General features: G+C 45.0%; 2 protein-coding genes across 4 annotated transcripts in view; both read left to right on the forward strand.

The window, feature by feature from the left end:
- The window catches only part of LOC143184424 (uncharacterized), a 90,709-nt gene that overhangs the window by 26,927 nt on the left and 46,906 nt on the right, over positions 1-16,876 (forward strand). The window lies entirely within an intron of this gene.
- On the forward strand, positions 267-1,123 carry LOC143187259 (uncharacterized). Its single transcript, XM_076391354.1, is given in 6 exon segments — positions 267-330; positions 380-411; positions 467-530; positions 533-585; positions 588-623; positions 626-1,123. Coding segments are annotated over 6 exon segments (522 nt in total). The 3' UTR covers positions 899-1,123.

Below are 16,876 nucleotides of genomic sequence, written 5' to 3' on the forward strand. Positions count from 1 at the left end.
GTCTAACAAGGGAATCCTGCGTAGATGGTATATAACCCTCTAGCAAGCTTTTTGCAAGTACTGTATCGCTATAAGGAAGTTTCATTATCTACCTGTAATTATTACTTCATACTCAATGAGCTTGGAATGAGGAAAAAAGCAAAGCAAGATATTAATAGAACCTTTCTGAGGCACGTTCCTAATAGTTCAATTCTCCAAGTCAAATACCAGCGCTGTGTAACCATTCGCCGAGATTGCTACCAAAGCAGGCACGAACATGACGTTTAATGAGACCAGGAATAAGGAATCTCTCCTCGAAAAATAAACACACCAGAGCTTTTGCTCTCAGGAGCAAACCTGGAAGCATCTTGAAAGCTCGTTAAGATTTAAAAAAAAATAGAGAAAAAGAGAAGAAAAAAGGAAATTTCACGCGTAAAGTTCTGTCAACTTTAGTGCCTGCATTTTACATGGAGAAAATGTTTAATAGGACCACAATTATTGCCCCACCCTGTATAGAGAGCATCACAGGGCCAAGAGAAATTCTCGTACATCTTCGCTCGCCTGAGGCAGCACTCAGCCTTCGGGATAAGTTCGTTAGAGACCCCGCCGCTGTCTTCTGCTCGAAGACGCTCCCGAAGGACGACGGGGAAAGGGTCCTTCGGAAGTTGGCAAGGTACCACAGCCCTGCGTCTGTCTTCTAATTTCCAGCGTTTCGACAACCGTTCAATTTTCGCGATTTACGAGCCCAGTTAACCCTCCTCGCCCTTTTTCTTCAGCCAGGGATGATTTAGGAGTCGCAGTAATGAATAGGGCGTTGGGCTCGAGGTGTCGAGTTTTCCATTCACCAATTCACTTTCACTGTGGAGACAGTGTAATGAGTAAACGAGACGCGGCGTTGGGCAAACAGAGATTCGATTAATTGAGGAGGAGCCGATTGGTTAATTGACTGGGCTCGTAAACTGGACTCTTGGTAAATTGAAGCTTGGACTCAGGAAGAAGATGGAGGTGCTGTGATTGAGATGCGATTCTCAGGTGACATAGTGAGTAGTTGGCTGTGAATGGGATGATGATGATACTTGAGCTGCTGGACCAGTCTCTGAGTTCTGCTTCGTCCAGTTTATTAGTGAGAAAATATAGTGCTTTAGGGATAGTTTTTTCATTCTGTGTCTGTCATTCTGGACTAGTGGAAAATTGCTAGTTTCAGGGTTTCCATGGATATTGGTCGATCTGAAAAACACCTGAGTGAGTTTCAATTTATTTCAGTGGATTAGATTTAGTGAATATTTCGCGTCTAAGAAAGTCTGAAATGTGAAGACTCGAAAATGTAAAACTTGAAAGCTTGAAAATCCTTCATGTTGGAGTAATGTTGAAGTTCTTGATTCCCCATCAAGAATTAACAACAAATTGGTATGGCGCATTCCTCGTCAGGAGCTCATTAATCGAAGGTATTATTTCGAGCGTGATGATGATGATCGATACGATAACGCTGGATCTGTGCTGGGATTACTCGCGTTTTATCCGAGCTCTCTCCTCGGCACAGCCGTCGCTGGTACAGGGACGACGAGTATAGTCGGGCAAAAAACACTCGCCGCGAAGACCGGACTGTGGTGGAACCCGCTCCCTGGATCGTAGAATGGCCTCGAGAATCCTTATTCCTGGGAAAGCTCTCTCTCTGGGAAATTGTTTTCCTCGAATTCGGCCCATTTTCCTCGGTCAGGTCGCGCATCATTAGAGCGTTTTAACTTTTAACCAGCGAGATTAATTTGAAATACTTCTGCTGCTTTACAAGGTATTCCCTTGAGGCTGCTGTGCCTTGTTTTCTTCTGTTTTCTCTTCTGCAGTTCTAGTCGAGAGATGGAAGTAAAGTTCAGAACACTTTGGAGGATATTTGAGTATCAGATAAATGTTTATTCAGAGGATGAATTTGAATATTGAAATGGTAGGAAAGTTATTTGAATACGATTGTGCTGAGCCTCTAGCTAGCGGTGATCTCAGAATGTTTCATCCGGTAGGCGTCGTTGGCACTTGGATCGCGTGTCCCGAGTGTGACGAACAGCCCTCGTTCATCGTCGTCGTTATAGTTTTATAATCCATTAAGTAGGTATGAAAAATCGGCTGAATTCTACTCGAGGATTATCGAGGGGCGCCGTTTTTACGTTTGAACTTCACTTTAACGAGTGAATCGTTAACGAACAGTAAACGGTACACCTTTTATCCCGATCGGATAATATCGTCGAAAATGCAAATAACAGTCGGGCTAGAAGGTGTCCATGGGCCGATGATTCCGATGGTTTACGATCGCAAAAGCGACGAGCGTTCAACAAGAGCAAAATATTGAGTCGTTAAGTGGCTAACATAATTAAAGGAGGCGAGGATTATCGAATCCTCGAGAAAGACACACGCCCGGAATGCTTTAATAAGCATAGGGGAGATAAACGATGCCAATATTTTAGTGCAGACGAATGTTTAAGGGGGCATTAGTTAACAGGCACAGTTTACGATTGAAATTATTTTTAAATTCACTTTATCTCTTAATTATGCCCGATACCGAAGAAACGGCCTACCCTTTCGCGACGTAACGAGATAATTATTTGAAATATGAACGAAATTCAATTAGCTGTTGGAATCGATTCCACGTGAGTGAGATTCCTGTGAGAGTCTTTGCGTGCTAGAGTATTCTTACAGATAAGGGAAAGATAACGTTCCCGCTAATAGGGATTTTTAGAATTTATTTCTCATTTCTCGGTAAATTGATTCAGAAAAAAGATATAAATTGATCCGTAATGGATTATGAAGCTTTCATGAGAATACTAGAATAATAGTAATTGGTTTTGAAAATGAACTCATTATATCAGGCATATTCATCCAGCTAAAAAATTGAATATATACTAAATTCAATCTCTGTCAGCGCTGATATAGTAGACTATCAGTAAAAAAGGCTGTGAACATTTCACACTGAGTTAATTAATGTTCTATTGATGGCTTTTAGACTTTAGAAATCCATCTAAATAGAAAAATTGCCTGGGAAAGTACCACTTTCTATTTCTCGATCTGCAGCGGAGTAGAACATTTTTTTTGGCAAAATTCAATTCAGAGATCAGAAAGTAGAGGCTTTTCCCTTTATGATGAGACTAGGCTCACTCTGGTACGATTTTTTTTCGCATAGTTACAGCCATTCAAAGATCGACTATTTTTTCGACCCCTCGATGATGGCGCTATTCTGATACCAGAGTCACACATTTTACTCAAACTGCCATAACTCGGCGAAAAAAAATCGCATGTCACTCGCTAAGGTCTCATTCGACAGGGGAGGCTTCAGACTTGTCATCTACTACAAAAAGAATCCCGAAAAAAATTTATCTCGTTCTGGATCGCTGATTAAAGTTGGAAAACATTTCAGGAAAAACAACCTTCTCTTTCTTAGCGCGCAGCGAAGTAGACAATTTTTTTCGGAAAAATTCAATGCAGGGTTCAGAAAGTAGAGGCTTTGCCCTTTAAAAGGAGTCCAGGCTCACTCTGGTACGATTTTTTTTCGCAAAGTTACAACAAATCAAAGATCGACTATTTTTTCGACCCCTCGATGATGGCGCTATTCTGATACCAGAGTCACACTTTTTACTTAAACTGCCATAACTCAGCGAAAAAAAATCGCAGGACGCTCGCTAAGGTCTCATTCGACAGGGGAGGCTTCAGACCTGTCATCTACTGCAAAAAGAGTCTCGAAAAAAATTTATCTCGTTCTGGCCCGCCGATTAAAGTTGGAAAAAATTTCAGGAAAAACAACCTTCTCTTTCTTAGCGCGCAGCGAAGTAGACAATTTTTTTCGGGAAAATTCAATACAGTGGTCACAAAATAGAGGCTTTTCCCTTTGAGATGAGACTAGGCTCACTGTTGTACGATTTTTTTTCGCAAAGTTACAGCAGCTCAAAGATTTCCCATTTTTCCTACCAGCAATCATAATAGAGGATGTAGCTATCCAGTATTTCTGACGGACAAAATATATTTCCTGCCACGCCAGAGTTTAACCACCACTGATACAAGTATAATAATTACACAAACGTATAAATAAGTGTACATTACACTAAACCAATTAATCCCACCCACCCACGCAACACTTTCCCTCGAAACCCCCTCAAACGTTGCAACAGCGATCGCCACCACTCCCACAATCACAGTACGCGTTCCCGCCAATAAACGAACGCTTCAGCCGAATTTATCTTAATCGTCCCCTTCCTTCCTCTCTCTGTAGTCGGTCCAGGTCGATCCTTGTCCCCCAAGCTCCCCGTTTCCGGATCGATCGTCGAAAGCAATCGCGTCGCCAACAGGAGCACCGACGAGGACGCGGACGAGCGCGATTTACGAGCAGTCGGCTTAAACCTCGTCCTGGAGATCCTCCTCTTCCAGGTTGGCTCCTTACTTACGCAGACACCGCTCCTCCTCTCTGCCTTCGTCCCACCTCGACCCTCCCCTCGGCCGGTTTGAATCGCTGCCACAGTCTCGCCCTGTCGTCGACTCGAGGCGGAAGGGAACCCCCTGACGATAAACCCTCTCATCGGCGACGGGGCTTATCGCCTCGAATTATCCGGGAAGCCGAAGAAGAAGCGAGGGAAGAACGAAGGAACGAACGAACGCCGACGTACCTGCCGGGGATATAAAGGGGGATCGTCTGCGAGGCGGCGTCGTTTGTCCGACGATCGTGGATCGTCCTCCGCGAAATCGAATGCGCCTCGGGTTTGGAGATTCGCTCGGATAGCACGGCTCATTTGAGACGTCGACACCGAGATCTGCGGGACCACGCGTGCTTTATGGAGATCTTGTCGAGGGGGAGGATCTCTGGCTGGGGTGGATTGGAAGGGGCGAGCTTATAGCGAGGGAAAGCGGGGAAGTGAAGTGTTTGGAGCTTTGAGGGGTGGTACCATTGGAACTCGAGGCTTTATTTTATTCAAAGGAAAGTCTGAGATTAATTATACTTATACAAGGTGTTTCAGAACTGGTGGTGAAATTCTACAAAAATGGAAACTCTTGTATATTAAGGCCCAAGTCTCAGGACAACGATTTTTCTTCCAAAAAATTCATAATATTACACTCACTGAACTTACTCCTACAATACACCTCAAAAGAAACAAACATCAATAAATCACAGCAGCTAATTAGTGAAACAAAAAAAGTCCCCCAAGAAGCTCCCTCTTTCCATCGCCCCCAGGCATCAGTATCAACTTTTATTTCCACATTGACAAAGCTGCTCCCCGATTGCGCCTACGTAAGTGGCCATCCGCGTATCACGGTCGCAAGTTCTCGTTTAAGGGCCTGGCGAAGACTTTAACGCGAGTTTGAGAGCAAAAGTCGTTCCGACCCTCGAAAAAATCAGGGGTTGAATCTCGCCGCTCCTCGTCGCTCTCACGGGGAGCACGTCGAACCGCGACGCTCCAGGCACTTGGAAGGGTGAAAAATCGTAGGGACTTATTAAACGGAAAAGTTGGCCGAGAGGAGAGAAACCAGACGGGACAGGAGATCCGTGTGATATATGTGTGCCCATCGGGCAAGAAAGTTTTGACGAGCGAACGACTGCCGGCTGCGTTATTATTGGCGATAAATTATCGAGACGCGCTATCGGGAGGAGGGGCCGAGATACGAGCACAAATCGGGGTACGAAGTTGGCGGGGGAAACGTGGCCAATCAGGTGATTCACTTGTCCCATTTGTCAGTTTCTTCAGTTTCTCCTTTTTAGACTTTTGTGGGGGAAAGTAGGATGCTGAATTGAAAGGTGGCAGGAAATTGAAACAGTGGTCCTGGTTGCCACTTTTTCTGTTTCATCTTGTGGCTATTTTATAGATCCTAATAAGTATCTATAGGTACAGAGTACCTTCTATTAATTCTCTTATTTCATTTTAGTCACAGTGCATCTAAACCTACTTTCTTCGATTTCCATGAATTCAACCTTTTCGAGTTGTAATGTGATTCGACTTATTTTTCTTATTTAAAGTTCAGTGTATTCATGTTATTACTAATGGCTTATCTATCACTTAAATAAATGTATTATTATTATTATTATTATTCTCTGAAAAGAAATCGAAGCCCAGATTAAAAATCGAAAGGGTATAACTCGCGTGGGCTTGAGAAGCTTGCCCAGATTTATACCGTAATAACGATATCGAATTGCCCTGGCGGCTACTCCCATATTGGGCCTGATTAGAACCGTGCTCGTATCGGAAACGTGTAGGCTCTGCGCGCTGTTATTAGAGAGTGATTATTTATAGGGATGGAGGGAGGTCGGATGGGAAATCATGGTTCGTGAAAAGTTCGAGGCGAAGGCATGAACAATTCACGTGAAAATTGCTGCGTTCTGGGAGCATGGTAATAAGTACTCGAAGAGATTGCGAATGGGAGGATTGAATGCTATTGTTCTGCTGTTAATTGACAAGTTAACCTGGATTTGTAATATAAACGACGGATTGTAGAGAATGCCGAGGCTCAACCCACATCCATTTCAAGTCATAATATAAACACGAGCCTGGGATGTAAACTTTCTTGACCTCTGACCTGGCAAGAGATTAACTCGTAGCATTGTTAATTGTGCTGTCGAATGAGCGAGGTGGAAAGTTAAGTTCAACGAGTTCCATGCTTGGGTGCCTGAATAGATGCAATTGTAGACGTGGCCTACTTCCGCAGGAGGAAACTCATTTACCGAATAAGGTAATGAATTGAAGTTTCACTGAATTACAACTCTGGGGCGAGCCACACCTCGGTTTCGGCACAGTAGAAGTGCTTCGTTACGTCTGATTAGTCAATCCACTTACTGTCAGAGGAGAAAGACCCGCTTGTCTGGCTACCGAACCAGGATCCACTTGACTCTCATAACTACCAACCTACGCTACAAGAGAACGTCGATTAACCGTGCTTTGATTATCAACATTCTCAGTTCTTCAGACTTCCGAAGTTATAATTTACAACCTAACAAAATTCAGAAATTGTGGTCCAGAAAAGGTACATTCCCACCGAATCAGAAAAAATTCCCAGATTCCACATCCTGGTTCTAGCATCACCGCAATCACAATCTCCATCCAACCCTGACAACTAAAATCGAGAACGAAAAAAGGGTTCACAATGAAGGAAGTGGAATAGCGAAAGAACGAAGAGGGAAACCGACAAAAAACAAAAGGTAGACGAAAAAAGGCAAAATGATAGAAATGACGGGGAAGAGAGGAAATAGAGGGTCAGGTAAAAATAGCCACAGCAGAGAAGAGAGAGATACAGGAAATAGGCAGATGAGGTGGTTGATAGGAACACAGAGGAGTGCAGGGCAGAGGGAGGCAGCAGGGAAATATGGCAAGAAAGACTGAGCTAAATTAAAGGGCGTCGCGAACAAAGGCGGATGTGCCTCGAGAGCAAAACAGCCGCGCGTGTAGGTGCTGGCGCTACACAGCCCTAACGCGAGGCCAGAGGGGTGTCTACGTTTGGCTCTTCGCCTCGGATCAAAGCGCGTGGCTCTGGTCTCGGCTGACGGGAATAGAGATGGAAAGCGAGGTTCGCGGTGAATTTCAATGTGTTCCCCGCGATTCGTGCCTGGAAAGCCATTTTCTGGGCCGAGAGAGGACGCGCCAGCAGGTAGCAGAGGAGGAAAGAGGAAGACCTCTCGGATCCTGACGAAGGAGGGAGACCATGGCAGGGAATTGTGGATCAGGAAAATTACGAAGTAGGATGGAATCGAACTGCCACCAAGAACGATTGATTCTGTGTGGCTTGATACAAGGAACCACCATTTGGACCTCTTTTTCGTTATCTCCAGTATTCTTTGCCATTTCTCAACACAGGTGTTCGCTCGAAGCAGAATATTTCATCATCACTAAACTTCTTTTAGAGGAAACAGAAGTTCAACAAGAATTTGAAGAATACCTACACATACTAGATAATCTTAAAAAATTTCTGACCCATACCTGGGTCATAGGTCAATGAACGCCTCAAAATAAGAAGCTTATTTTTTGATGCAACCTTCAAAAACTAAAATAACGTTCATAGAAAGCGAAAATAAAAATATTCGAACGAATGAATGGTAGAAGACAGTGGGGGTGTCTGATAGGCGGCCACCAGGAGCCAGGTGCACGTAGAAAATGCGCCTGCAGCCATGCATGTCGATGAGGAAATCGAGACTTATGCAAATTCGGAGGGGCACGATGCAGACGGAATCTTCAGCTTTCCGTTACCGTTTCCTTGCGACAATTATGCTTCCCACCGTGTGCTCTCAGGTAACAATAAAGAGGATTACGTGGTGCAGCAGGAAACATGAAGAATGGACGTGTTCCTTGCGATACGAGGAGCAGCAGACTGAAGAAATCCATGGTTTTTTAAGGGATCTTAGGATCCTTTTCAAAGGAAAGAAACTCGAAGATCTATGAAAGCCTTCCCAATGACAGAGGACGCAAATATACTCGTTAATTGGAATAATCATCATCCAGCACGCGATGTCTTCGCAAACTTCACGCTCTCGTAGTCACGGTCCCCTAACCTAGTAATTTCCTTCAACACCTCATACAATAATAATTGTGAGTCGTCCCATAATCGGCTGCTACACTTTTTATCTTCGCTCGTTAGTCAAGACTCCTCTCCAGAGCTCCATCGAACCGGATCCTCTATCAAGTTCACGTGAAATTCCATCGCAGATGTGGATCGAGATCGATCACGCGAGATCCAGTATCCTTCCCAAGGCCCCGCGTCACGCGAAACCATGGGATTTGCTCGTGCCTACGCGTCCTGGAGAAAAAGGCCCCCTCCCCAGACGTATAAAACAGTTTACGGATAATCGAGGGTACCGACACGCTCGAAATCGGCGCGCAGACGGCTCGGCTCGGCCTGGAAGGTGTTCGCGGGGGCGAAGGAATACGCGAGCACCGAATCACAGAGGCACCACCCCCTGGTTTACCATAAGAATGGTCCCCATTATCCCGTAGATCCGCGCCGGGAGATATTCCGAGTGGAGAATGGCCGAAGCCAGCTAAGGGGCTGGTGACAGATGCTCTGTATGCAAATTCCCGAGCACCCGTGAAAACCCCATAACACGCCGTCCTCCCGCTGATTCCCTCGCGCCCTCCCGACGCCTCTTTCCACCTGCTCCCCTCTTTACCACTCCTTCAACATTGCCGTTCTCGAAGCCAAGACGTTCACCGTGATAAAGACTTTTCTCTCTCCCTTTCCCTCTCTATCTCCTCCATCCCCCTCGTCCCGTCTCTCTCGTTCAATCATCTTCACTCGCGCGCCTCTCCCCACGTTTTGTTCTTTCTTCCTCCCCCTTGATCCCCTCTGTTGTCCTTGTCCTGCTGGAGGGTCAGGACTCGATTCCATCTCGCTCGAGCACACGCTGTTGCAGAGCTCTGCTCCTCGGTCGAGTACTTACCTCCTCGGGAACAAAGGGAGAGGGAGAGGCGTATCTCGAAGACGGGAAAGGCGTTAATTGAAAGGAGCGAAGGCAAGGCCCAATAAGATTTCGTCGTTCCTGCAGAGGAGAACGTCCAGCGCCAATTTCCTCCAGCCGAGGAAGATGCCTCGCCTTAAGCTCTAACTGAGGTGACCCTCTGGGTACACTCTGCAGAGAAATTCGCTGCTGTGTCGAATCCTTTCGATTCCCTTGGATGGAATGGAGTTCTTTCTGGGGGAAATTAGGGCTGCAAAAACTTGATGAAGAGCGAGGGCCTACTTTCGGGAGACCTACCGAGTCGAGGCTTTGAGGAGGCTGTGGATTTTAGGCTTTAGGAAAATGTCTGTCTCATCAGAGTGTTCTTGTAATTTTTGGTGCTATAAATGACTGTTTCCTAGTTCCTCCAGGAAAGCTTTGAAAAATGTTCAAATTTTTTGAGAAGATATCTCCAGATTCTTCTTCTAATCTGAGTGTTTGTTAGCGATGGTTTCAGACCATTTCTGGTCCATAAGTCGATCTTTTATTGTAATGGTTGCTTCTCTCGCTAGCGCCCTCTATGTTTGCCATAACTAGCCGCGCCCCAGTGTCTTCAGACTCGCGAAGAAATTAATTAAATAACTGTATGCCACCGTTCGAAGTCTGAATTCCCCTAGTCATTCGCCAAAGTCCTCCCCCCTAGCCGTCGTCGCTCTAATCGTTACTGGATTCGTGACTGGCAGTTTAGATGTGGGCGACAGAGGCAAGACGGAGCGTATCTTGAAATTAATTTAATTAGTGGTCGACGTGGCCCCAAACTTCGGTCAAACGATCGTTAATCGCACCTGTCGTTACCATGATCCGACACCGGTGACTACTTATCGTGCTACCAGTTAGAAATGGTTTCTTGGTTAAACGATTTAATATAGGCAGGTCGTGATTCGAATATTATTGATCTCCCTTCAGAATGATTGATGAAAAATAAATACTGTCTTAATGCTCCATGGCCCCTGTAGACATCATTCAAGTGGATCAGTGAAATATTAATGATCCATTCGACAATAGAATTATCAACTCTTTAATTAGCGCTAAAAGGATTCAAGTATCTCTATACTAGCAAAAAAAGCCACTAACTCAGATGGGTCTGACCTTTTGGTCATTCGAACCTTTCTAATTCCTCCAGCGCAAACATCGAAAACCTATTAGATCTGTTGGTAAATCTAGCACAGTTGCCAGCCAGCCGCCTCCAGACCAGATGGCGTGCTCGTCCCATGAAGCAATCGGTACTCAGACCAGCGATACCGATGGAGAAGCGGCGATCTCTCGCGATACATCCTCTCTTCCAGACTCGCGTCAAGTGGAGTGGTTCCCTTCGACTTGTCCCAGACTTTCCCACTCGGTTGAACCGTTCGCCGCTTCGCTGGTGGAAACGCCCGACCGAAGTGTATAGTATGCAAAATGCCTCGCAAAATCAAGTGCACAGAGGAGAGAAAGGAGAATGAGATCGTGATGGGAGGACGCTCGCGGTGTTGAGAGGGTGGAGAAACGGGACAGAGAGAGAGAGGAGCAGAAAGGATGGCCGCGAAATGGTCTCTCGACTTAATACAGCGAGAGAGTGACGAGGCTCCCGGACCCGTCGGATGAAATTTCATCGCGGGAATTCAATTAAAAGTAATATACCGAAGGGTCGGATTCCGAGAGAAAAAGCAGTCGCGCTGATGGATAGATAAGTAAATACGTGAATAGACGGACAGATTTATCATCCGATGGCGTTTAACGTCTCCATTAAAGTAGTGGAGGGAGTGGGGGGCGAATTGCGAGATATCTAACAGCGATTCTCTTGTCGTTCCTTCTGATAGCATCCTTGCTTTTGCTTGGTAGGATTCCTCGGTTATACGGTCCTTTTTTTTTTACTTTTTCCTTCGTTCTGTGTTATACAGGGCTGTTAAAATGTGGAGTATCTATGAAAATTTTGGGGACCCTCTGAGGCACCTTCTCAAACACCTAGAATGGTCCCAATCAGATACGTATCTCTGTGTATATCTGTTTCACTTATATACAGGAGCTACTGTTCGTTTCAAAATCGTAGGACTAAGTTCTTCGAAGTCTTGAAGTAATAGAACTAATTTACTCTTAATTTACTATTAAATTACTCATAGAATATTTTGTGTTCCACGTGGCCTCCTCTAACACCAGCTAAATATTCAAAATTATTCTATAATGTTTTGTGTATCGCGAAACAACTTGGAGAGGGAAGACAAGCCGTCTCTCAATTACATACAACGTGAGTACCGCATAAACAGTAAGCGGTAGTACTCGTAAATAAGTTTCTAAGAGACACTAAAGCTTTTACATTGAAATCTTGATCCCATCCCCGCGTATATTGAAGAAGTTATAAAACTCGGGATTATGGCGCCAACCGCAGCCGAAACGGTCGGCGGGGTATTAATTTCAGACGTAAACTCGCGCGCATGATCGTAATGATACCGAATTCAGTCGAGCGTATCTTGTTGTAAACGCCTCTATGTTCGCATTAAAAGACACCGAGTCGATGGCCAGCGTCGACAACTTGTACCAGCAGAATCATTGCGTGTGTGCTTGAACGTGTAGAACCGGAGCTTAACGTGTAATTATTGGTACCTATATATGCAGATTACACGAATATATTTCCTGGACGCGTGGAAGGGGCGAAGTCATTGATACGTTCCTTCGTGTCGATTCAGTAGAACGCGGGACGAAGATAGAAGACTTGGCGAGGAAAGATAAACAAAACTACTGCGGGTAGAAACGGGGGCAGTATAAATAGAAGTAGAAGTAGAAGTCATGGTCAGACGAGGAGGTGGTGAAGTATCTCTGTTAAGCTGCGTTCTCACTACACGTTCTACATATGATATCCTACCTTCTCAATCATTTAATTATTCGTAGCTTCTTTGATACCAGTTTCTATTACAAATTTCTGACTGATAGGTCTTCTAATTTCTTTAGACTTAGGAACTTTTTCAGCTAGGAATATTCATCGAATTTAATTTATAAGAAATTTCTGTTAAATTATTCTATGGAAGGGGTCGATAGACCACTCTCAATGCAAAGGTTAATATAAACGACAGGACGAGTTTGCTTAAGAATTCATTAAGCCTGTGCAACGCCGACTGAATATTTTACACCCGTAGTTGGCGAGTTTCTTCTGACGCCGCAATTATTCTCCGTCGGCAAGTTCGCCAGGCGTTTCACGGGATCAGGTAAGGGAATCGTGAAACGGATCCGTGAGAGGGGCAGGGTCGAATTAAGAATGAAAATATCTGGGTATTCTACAGAGGAAGACGGTGTTCCGCCATCAGCAGAAAATTGAAGATGGGCGAAAAAGTTTTCACGACTCCTTATTGTTTCGACGACAATTAGGAGGAGCCAGGGGAGGGGATGCTAATAGAGAGAGGGACGGAAGCATCGTCTCGTGGAAAAAGGCTCACCCTGAAGCGGCCGAGTCATCCTCTGGCCTCTCTCCTTGGTCGGCGTGTACTAGCGGAAAATTCGTTCAAAATGGTTTGAATTCTTGTCTCGAAAGACGAACGACCGACGCGATTTCGGAATACTGATGCGTCACGCCGAATATCGAGGGGCTGGGAGCACGGTTGTTTCTTTATTCCTGCTCTCTCACTTTCCTCTATCGCTGACTCGCCCCCGTGGCTGGGGTGGAACGACGTCGAACAAGCCATGGAAGAAATATTGCTGAGGTAATAGCATTGGCACTTGAGTGTAAAGCATGGAATATATTTTTATGGTATGCAGTGCTATGAATTGTACGTCCATGCTCGGAATTTTTCCATAGGTTCTTCATTTACAGTCAAGGACACTTGCTTCTAGAATGGTTAAATAGCTTTTTTTTAAAGTGAAGCAAGTCTCCAGAAATGCAGTAGAAAATTTAATAAACCCTGGCATATATTTGTCCTCGTAACAATAGTCTGGCAATGTGGCCAGGATGTTCATTGAAGCGTAGATACGTCGGATGCAAGCGCATCAAGTGCATTTCTCACTGTCCGCCGCAGGAATGTGTGCAGTGGTCGGCGTCCATTCTCTTTGGTATCCATTTGTCACCTACCTTTGTTTCTATGGGGAGCTACTTCATTTTAGGTGGGCTTCATTATAAACACACAGTGCGTGAGGTGTCTTTAATATCTAAAATCTTGAAAAATTAATCTCTGTCAGTCTAGGTGAAAAATATTTGTTTAGTGATATTAGAAAATATATCCTCGATAAACCTGTTGTGTAAATTACATTCAGGAACACGCAACGTTCTCAAAGTAATGTTGGTAAATAGTGCCAAGGGGTTAGTAGAAGAGGACTGTCAGATAAACACACATGCTCTGTTTCTCAAATAGAAAGCCATGCTTTGGCTGAGTGTCAAACAGGGAGGAGGGTGGTAACCTTGATCAGCCAATACCTGCTGAGTCAACCCTTAGCATATCAAGATGGGATCACTTAAAAATTTCAGGACTATTTTTTCAAACCTTTTGAATTTTTAAATTTTCATATATTCAAGTTTCAAATATTCAAATATTCAAATATTCAAATTTTCAAATTTTCAAATATTCAAATATTCAAATTTTCAAATCTTGAAAATTTCAAATATTTAATCTTCAATTTTTGTCTGAACTCTAATTTCTGGATCTCTGTTAATTTCACGTCTCCCTTTCCTCCTACTTCGATTAAATATTCATAATTTAACAAATTTCATAGCAGAATACTTTCTTAATTTAAAGGTAGAAGTATCTACAAGATGATCCACTCAGCCCATAAAAATCGAATGCCTGACAAGTACCCAGAGACACTTTGGTGGCGTTTGTCGTCGTGATAAACGGGTAAACGAGAACACTTAAACTTTCGAGGGCGCATTTCCGCGGACCGCGGGGAAAAAGAGACGTTTCATTTCCTGACGTTTATCGGACCAACTGTGGTCGTTATTTTTTATTCTTCTGGCACAGTTCCGACAGACCTCTCTCTCGTTCTACAATGTCCTCTGCTGCAACTGTATTACAACTCCTGTCCCTTGTCGAGCTTCAATTCTCGTCGAATGGTATATGAAAATCGACTGTCACGAAAGAATTTGAATAAATGTATTCCGAACGATGATCCCCTAACGATTGTCGAAATTGAGATTGTGCGTCACGAGACAGGGAATCGATTCGCGAGAAAACAGACAGGTACAGAGGGAATAACGAATCTGCCTCAACAAAATGAGGAAAATACACGTTATTCCACCCTCAGGAATTTTTCGATTCTTCCATTTCATGCTCCCTTCCATATCATAAATTCTAAAAACACTCTGTACAACCCTTACAGTGACTAAGACTTGACAATTACCTTCGCAAAGAAACTCTCAGAACAATAAACATCCTTCCCTCATTATCCCCCGAAACCTCTCTCGAACCATCCCACTTCTCTCTTCCCAAGTCCCCCCTCGAACCGAAAACCCATCGCTCAGCCTGAGCAATCCAATCAGCCCCAATTCCCAAAAACTTGGCTCGCGCCTCTCAGCTCGTGCCTCTGTTTACTGTCAACTCGGCAATAGCCTTTATTCCGGAAATATCCTCTGCAGTAATCGATGCTGGAGAGTTCCTTCCCCCAAGGCAGGATTTACTATCGCCATATAGCCAGGCATCCATTAGAATCCAACGCACACGCGTATATACTGTGTACTATTCGCCTTCTATGAGATGTCTCCTGAAACGCGTTAGGGGCAATGCATTCCAGGGGACTTCTCACGGGACATGGATAGTATACTGAGCTCGCGGAACGTACGACGGGTTGCTCGCTGCAGGGTTGGGTCGCAGTTGCAGGAACGAGGGCATACGATGCGCGTTTTCCATCGGGCAAATAGAATTTGCGGTCGTTTGTGGCGGAGAGCGCGTTCCACGCCGCGGATTCGTCGTCTACGCCTCTTCGTTCCTCTTCCGGAAGCGACCCCCGCTCCCCTGTCCCCATACATTTCCCGCGGAGAGCGTCGAGGGGCTGTCGAAGTTGGGGCAGAAAAGGAGGAGGACAGTCGGCAGCAGGTGCCTCCTCGCCACTGGTTTTACGAGCGGTCGCCAAAGGGCAGTATACCGGATGTCGTTTACATGCGAATCGCTCATCGGGGAGAAACTCTGCGCAGATAAACTCTGGATTTGCGCGGGCACAGCGTTTATGCTAACTTACCGAGTCAACGTGGGCTCGCGAGCGGTTTCTACGGTGACGAGACAGGGAACGAGGCTGCATTGATATTCTGGGGTTTGAGAGGAGCTGTATTATAGACCTGTATGGCTGTAAAGCAGAAGGGATTTATAAGTCGGAGTCCCAGAAATTTGAGTTTATGGTCTTGGACTGTTTCTTCAGTTTACTATTGTTTTTCATTTCTTATCCCATTCTTCATTTTCTAACGCTAGCTTCCTAGGACCTCTAGACTCCCGTGTAATCTCAAATGAGGATTCTGTATCGAGACAGCACTTTAGTTAACGATCAAGGAGATTGGTTCGCATCAAAGTTCACCAAGTTCGTACCAGTACACTGACACAGGTGTACAAGTCGACTCCTTCGAGTCGTCTATCAGAGTTGAATACTCCACTCGAATTTCAAGCAGCCATCCCACACACCTCACTACTGAGGCACCTTGATCTAGACGGTTCGAGATTGAAGCAGAGACTGAGATTAGAGACAAGTGCCTTCCTACGTCTCCATCATTATCGAATCTCCGAAACGTCCTTGCCAAGCGTTTCGACAGACGTGTAATTCGCGACAGAGGCTCTTCCTGGTCCCGCAGGAGCCCCTCAGACAGTCGCCATCGATCATAGGAGCTTGGTTCCACCTTCGAAGACGGATCGTCGCGGGGATCTCGTTATCGAAGACTTTCCCTTTTTATGGCACTTTGAATTTCAAAGTCTTCCCCGTAACCAGGAAGCCTGGAAGTCGCCTAGGTTATCTCGAGGAGCGAGGGGATGATACGTCAGCCAGAGCTCATCAGCCGAACGAGTATCCATCGCGAATACTAATGTGCCTGCGATCAAGGGGGTTTCCCTTACTTATGCACTGACTATAGGTTGAACCCACCCCCTGACCCCTCGTAATCTCGTGACCGTCCACCGTTACCCTGTAAATCCAACGACACAGGGACCATTCTTTCTTCTTTCCACGGCTAACTTCCAAAGCCTTGCCTTTCCTCCACGTATCGTGTTCCGATGCCAGACGGTCTTCTGCGATCGTTATCTGGGAATGGTAGGCTTCAATAATAATGTAACCGAGATTTCTTATACAAGTTTGCATGATCCGATGGCGTTCCAGCAGATTACGCGGGGATAAGATAGGGAATATGGGATTGGAGACTATTCTTGGCTAGACGAAGCTTTATTGATGTCTTAGGGTGGGTTGACAACTGTTTTTTCAATTATTTATTGCTGGGATGGATAGTTTTTTGAGGTATTGGAAATATTTTAAATAGATGGGAAGCGTGTCTGACTTGGGTGGGACATATTCTACTGAAAT

The sequence above is a fragment of the Calliopsis andreniformis genome, chromosome 2 (genome assembly GCF_051401765.1).
Source record: "Calliopsis andreniformis isolate RMS-2024a chromosome 2, iyCalAndr_principal, whole genome shotgun sequence".
NCBI lineage: Eukaryota > Metazoa > Arthropoda > Insecta > Hymenoptera > Andrenidae > Calliopsis > Calliopsis andreniformis.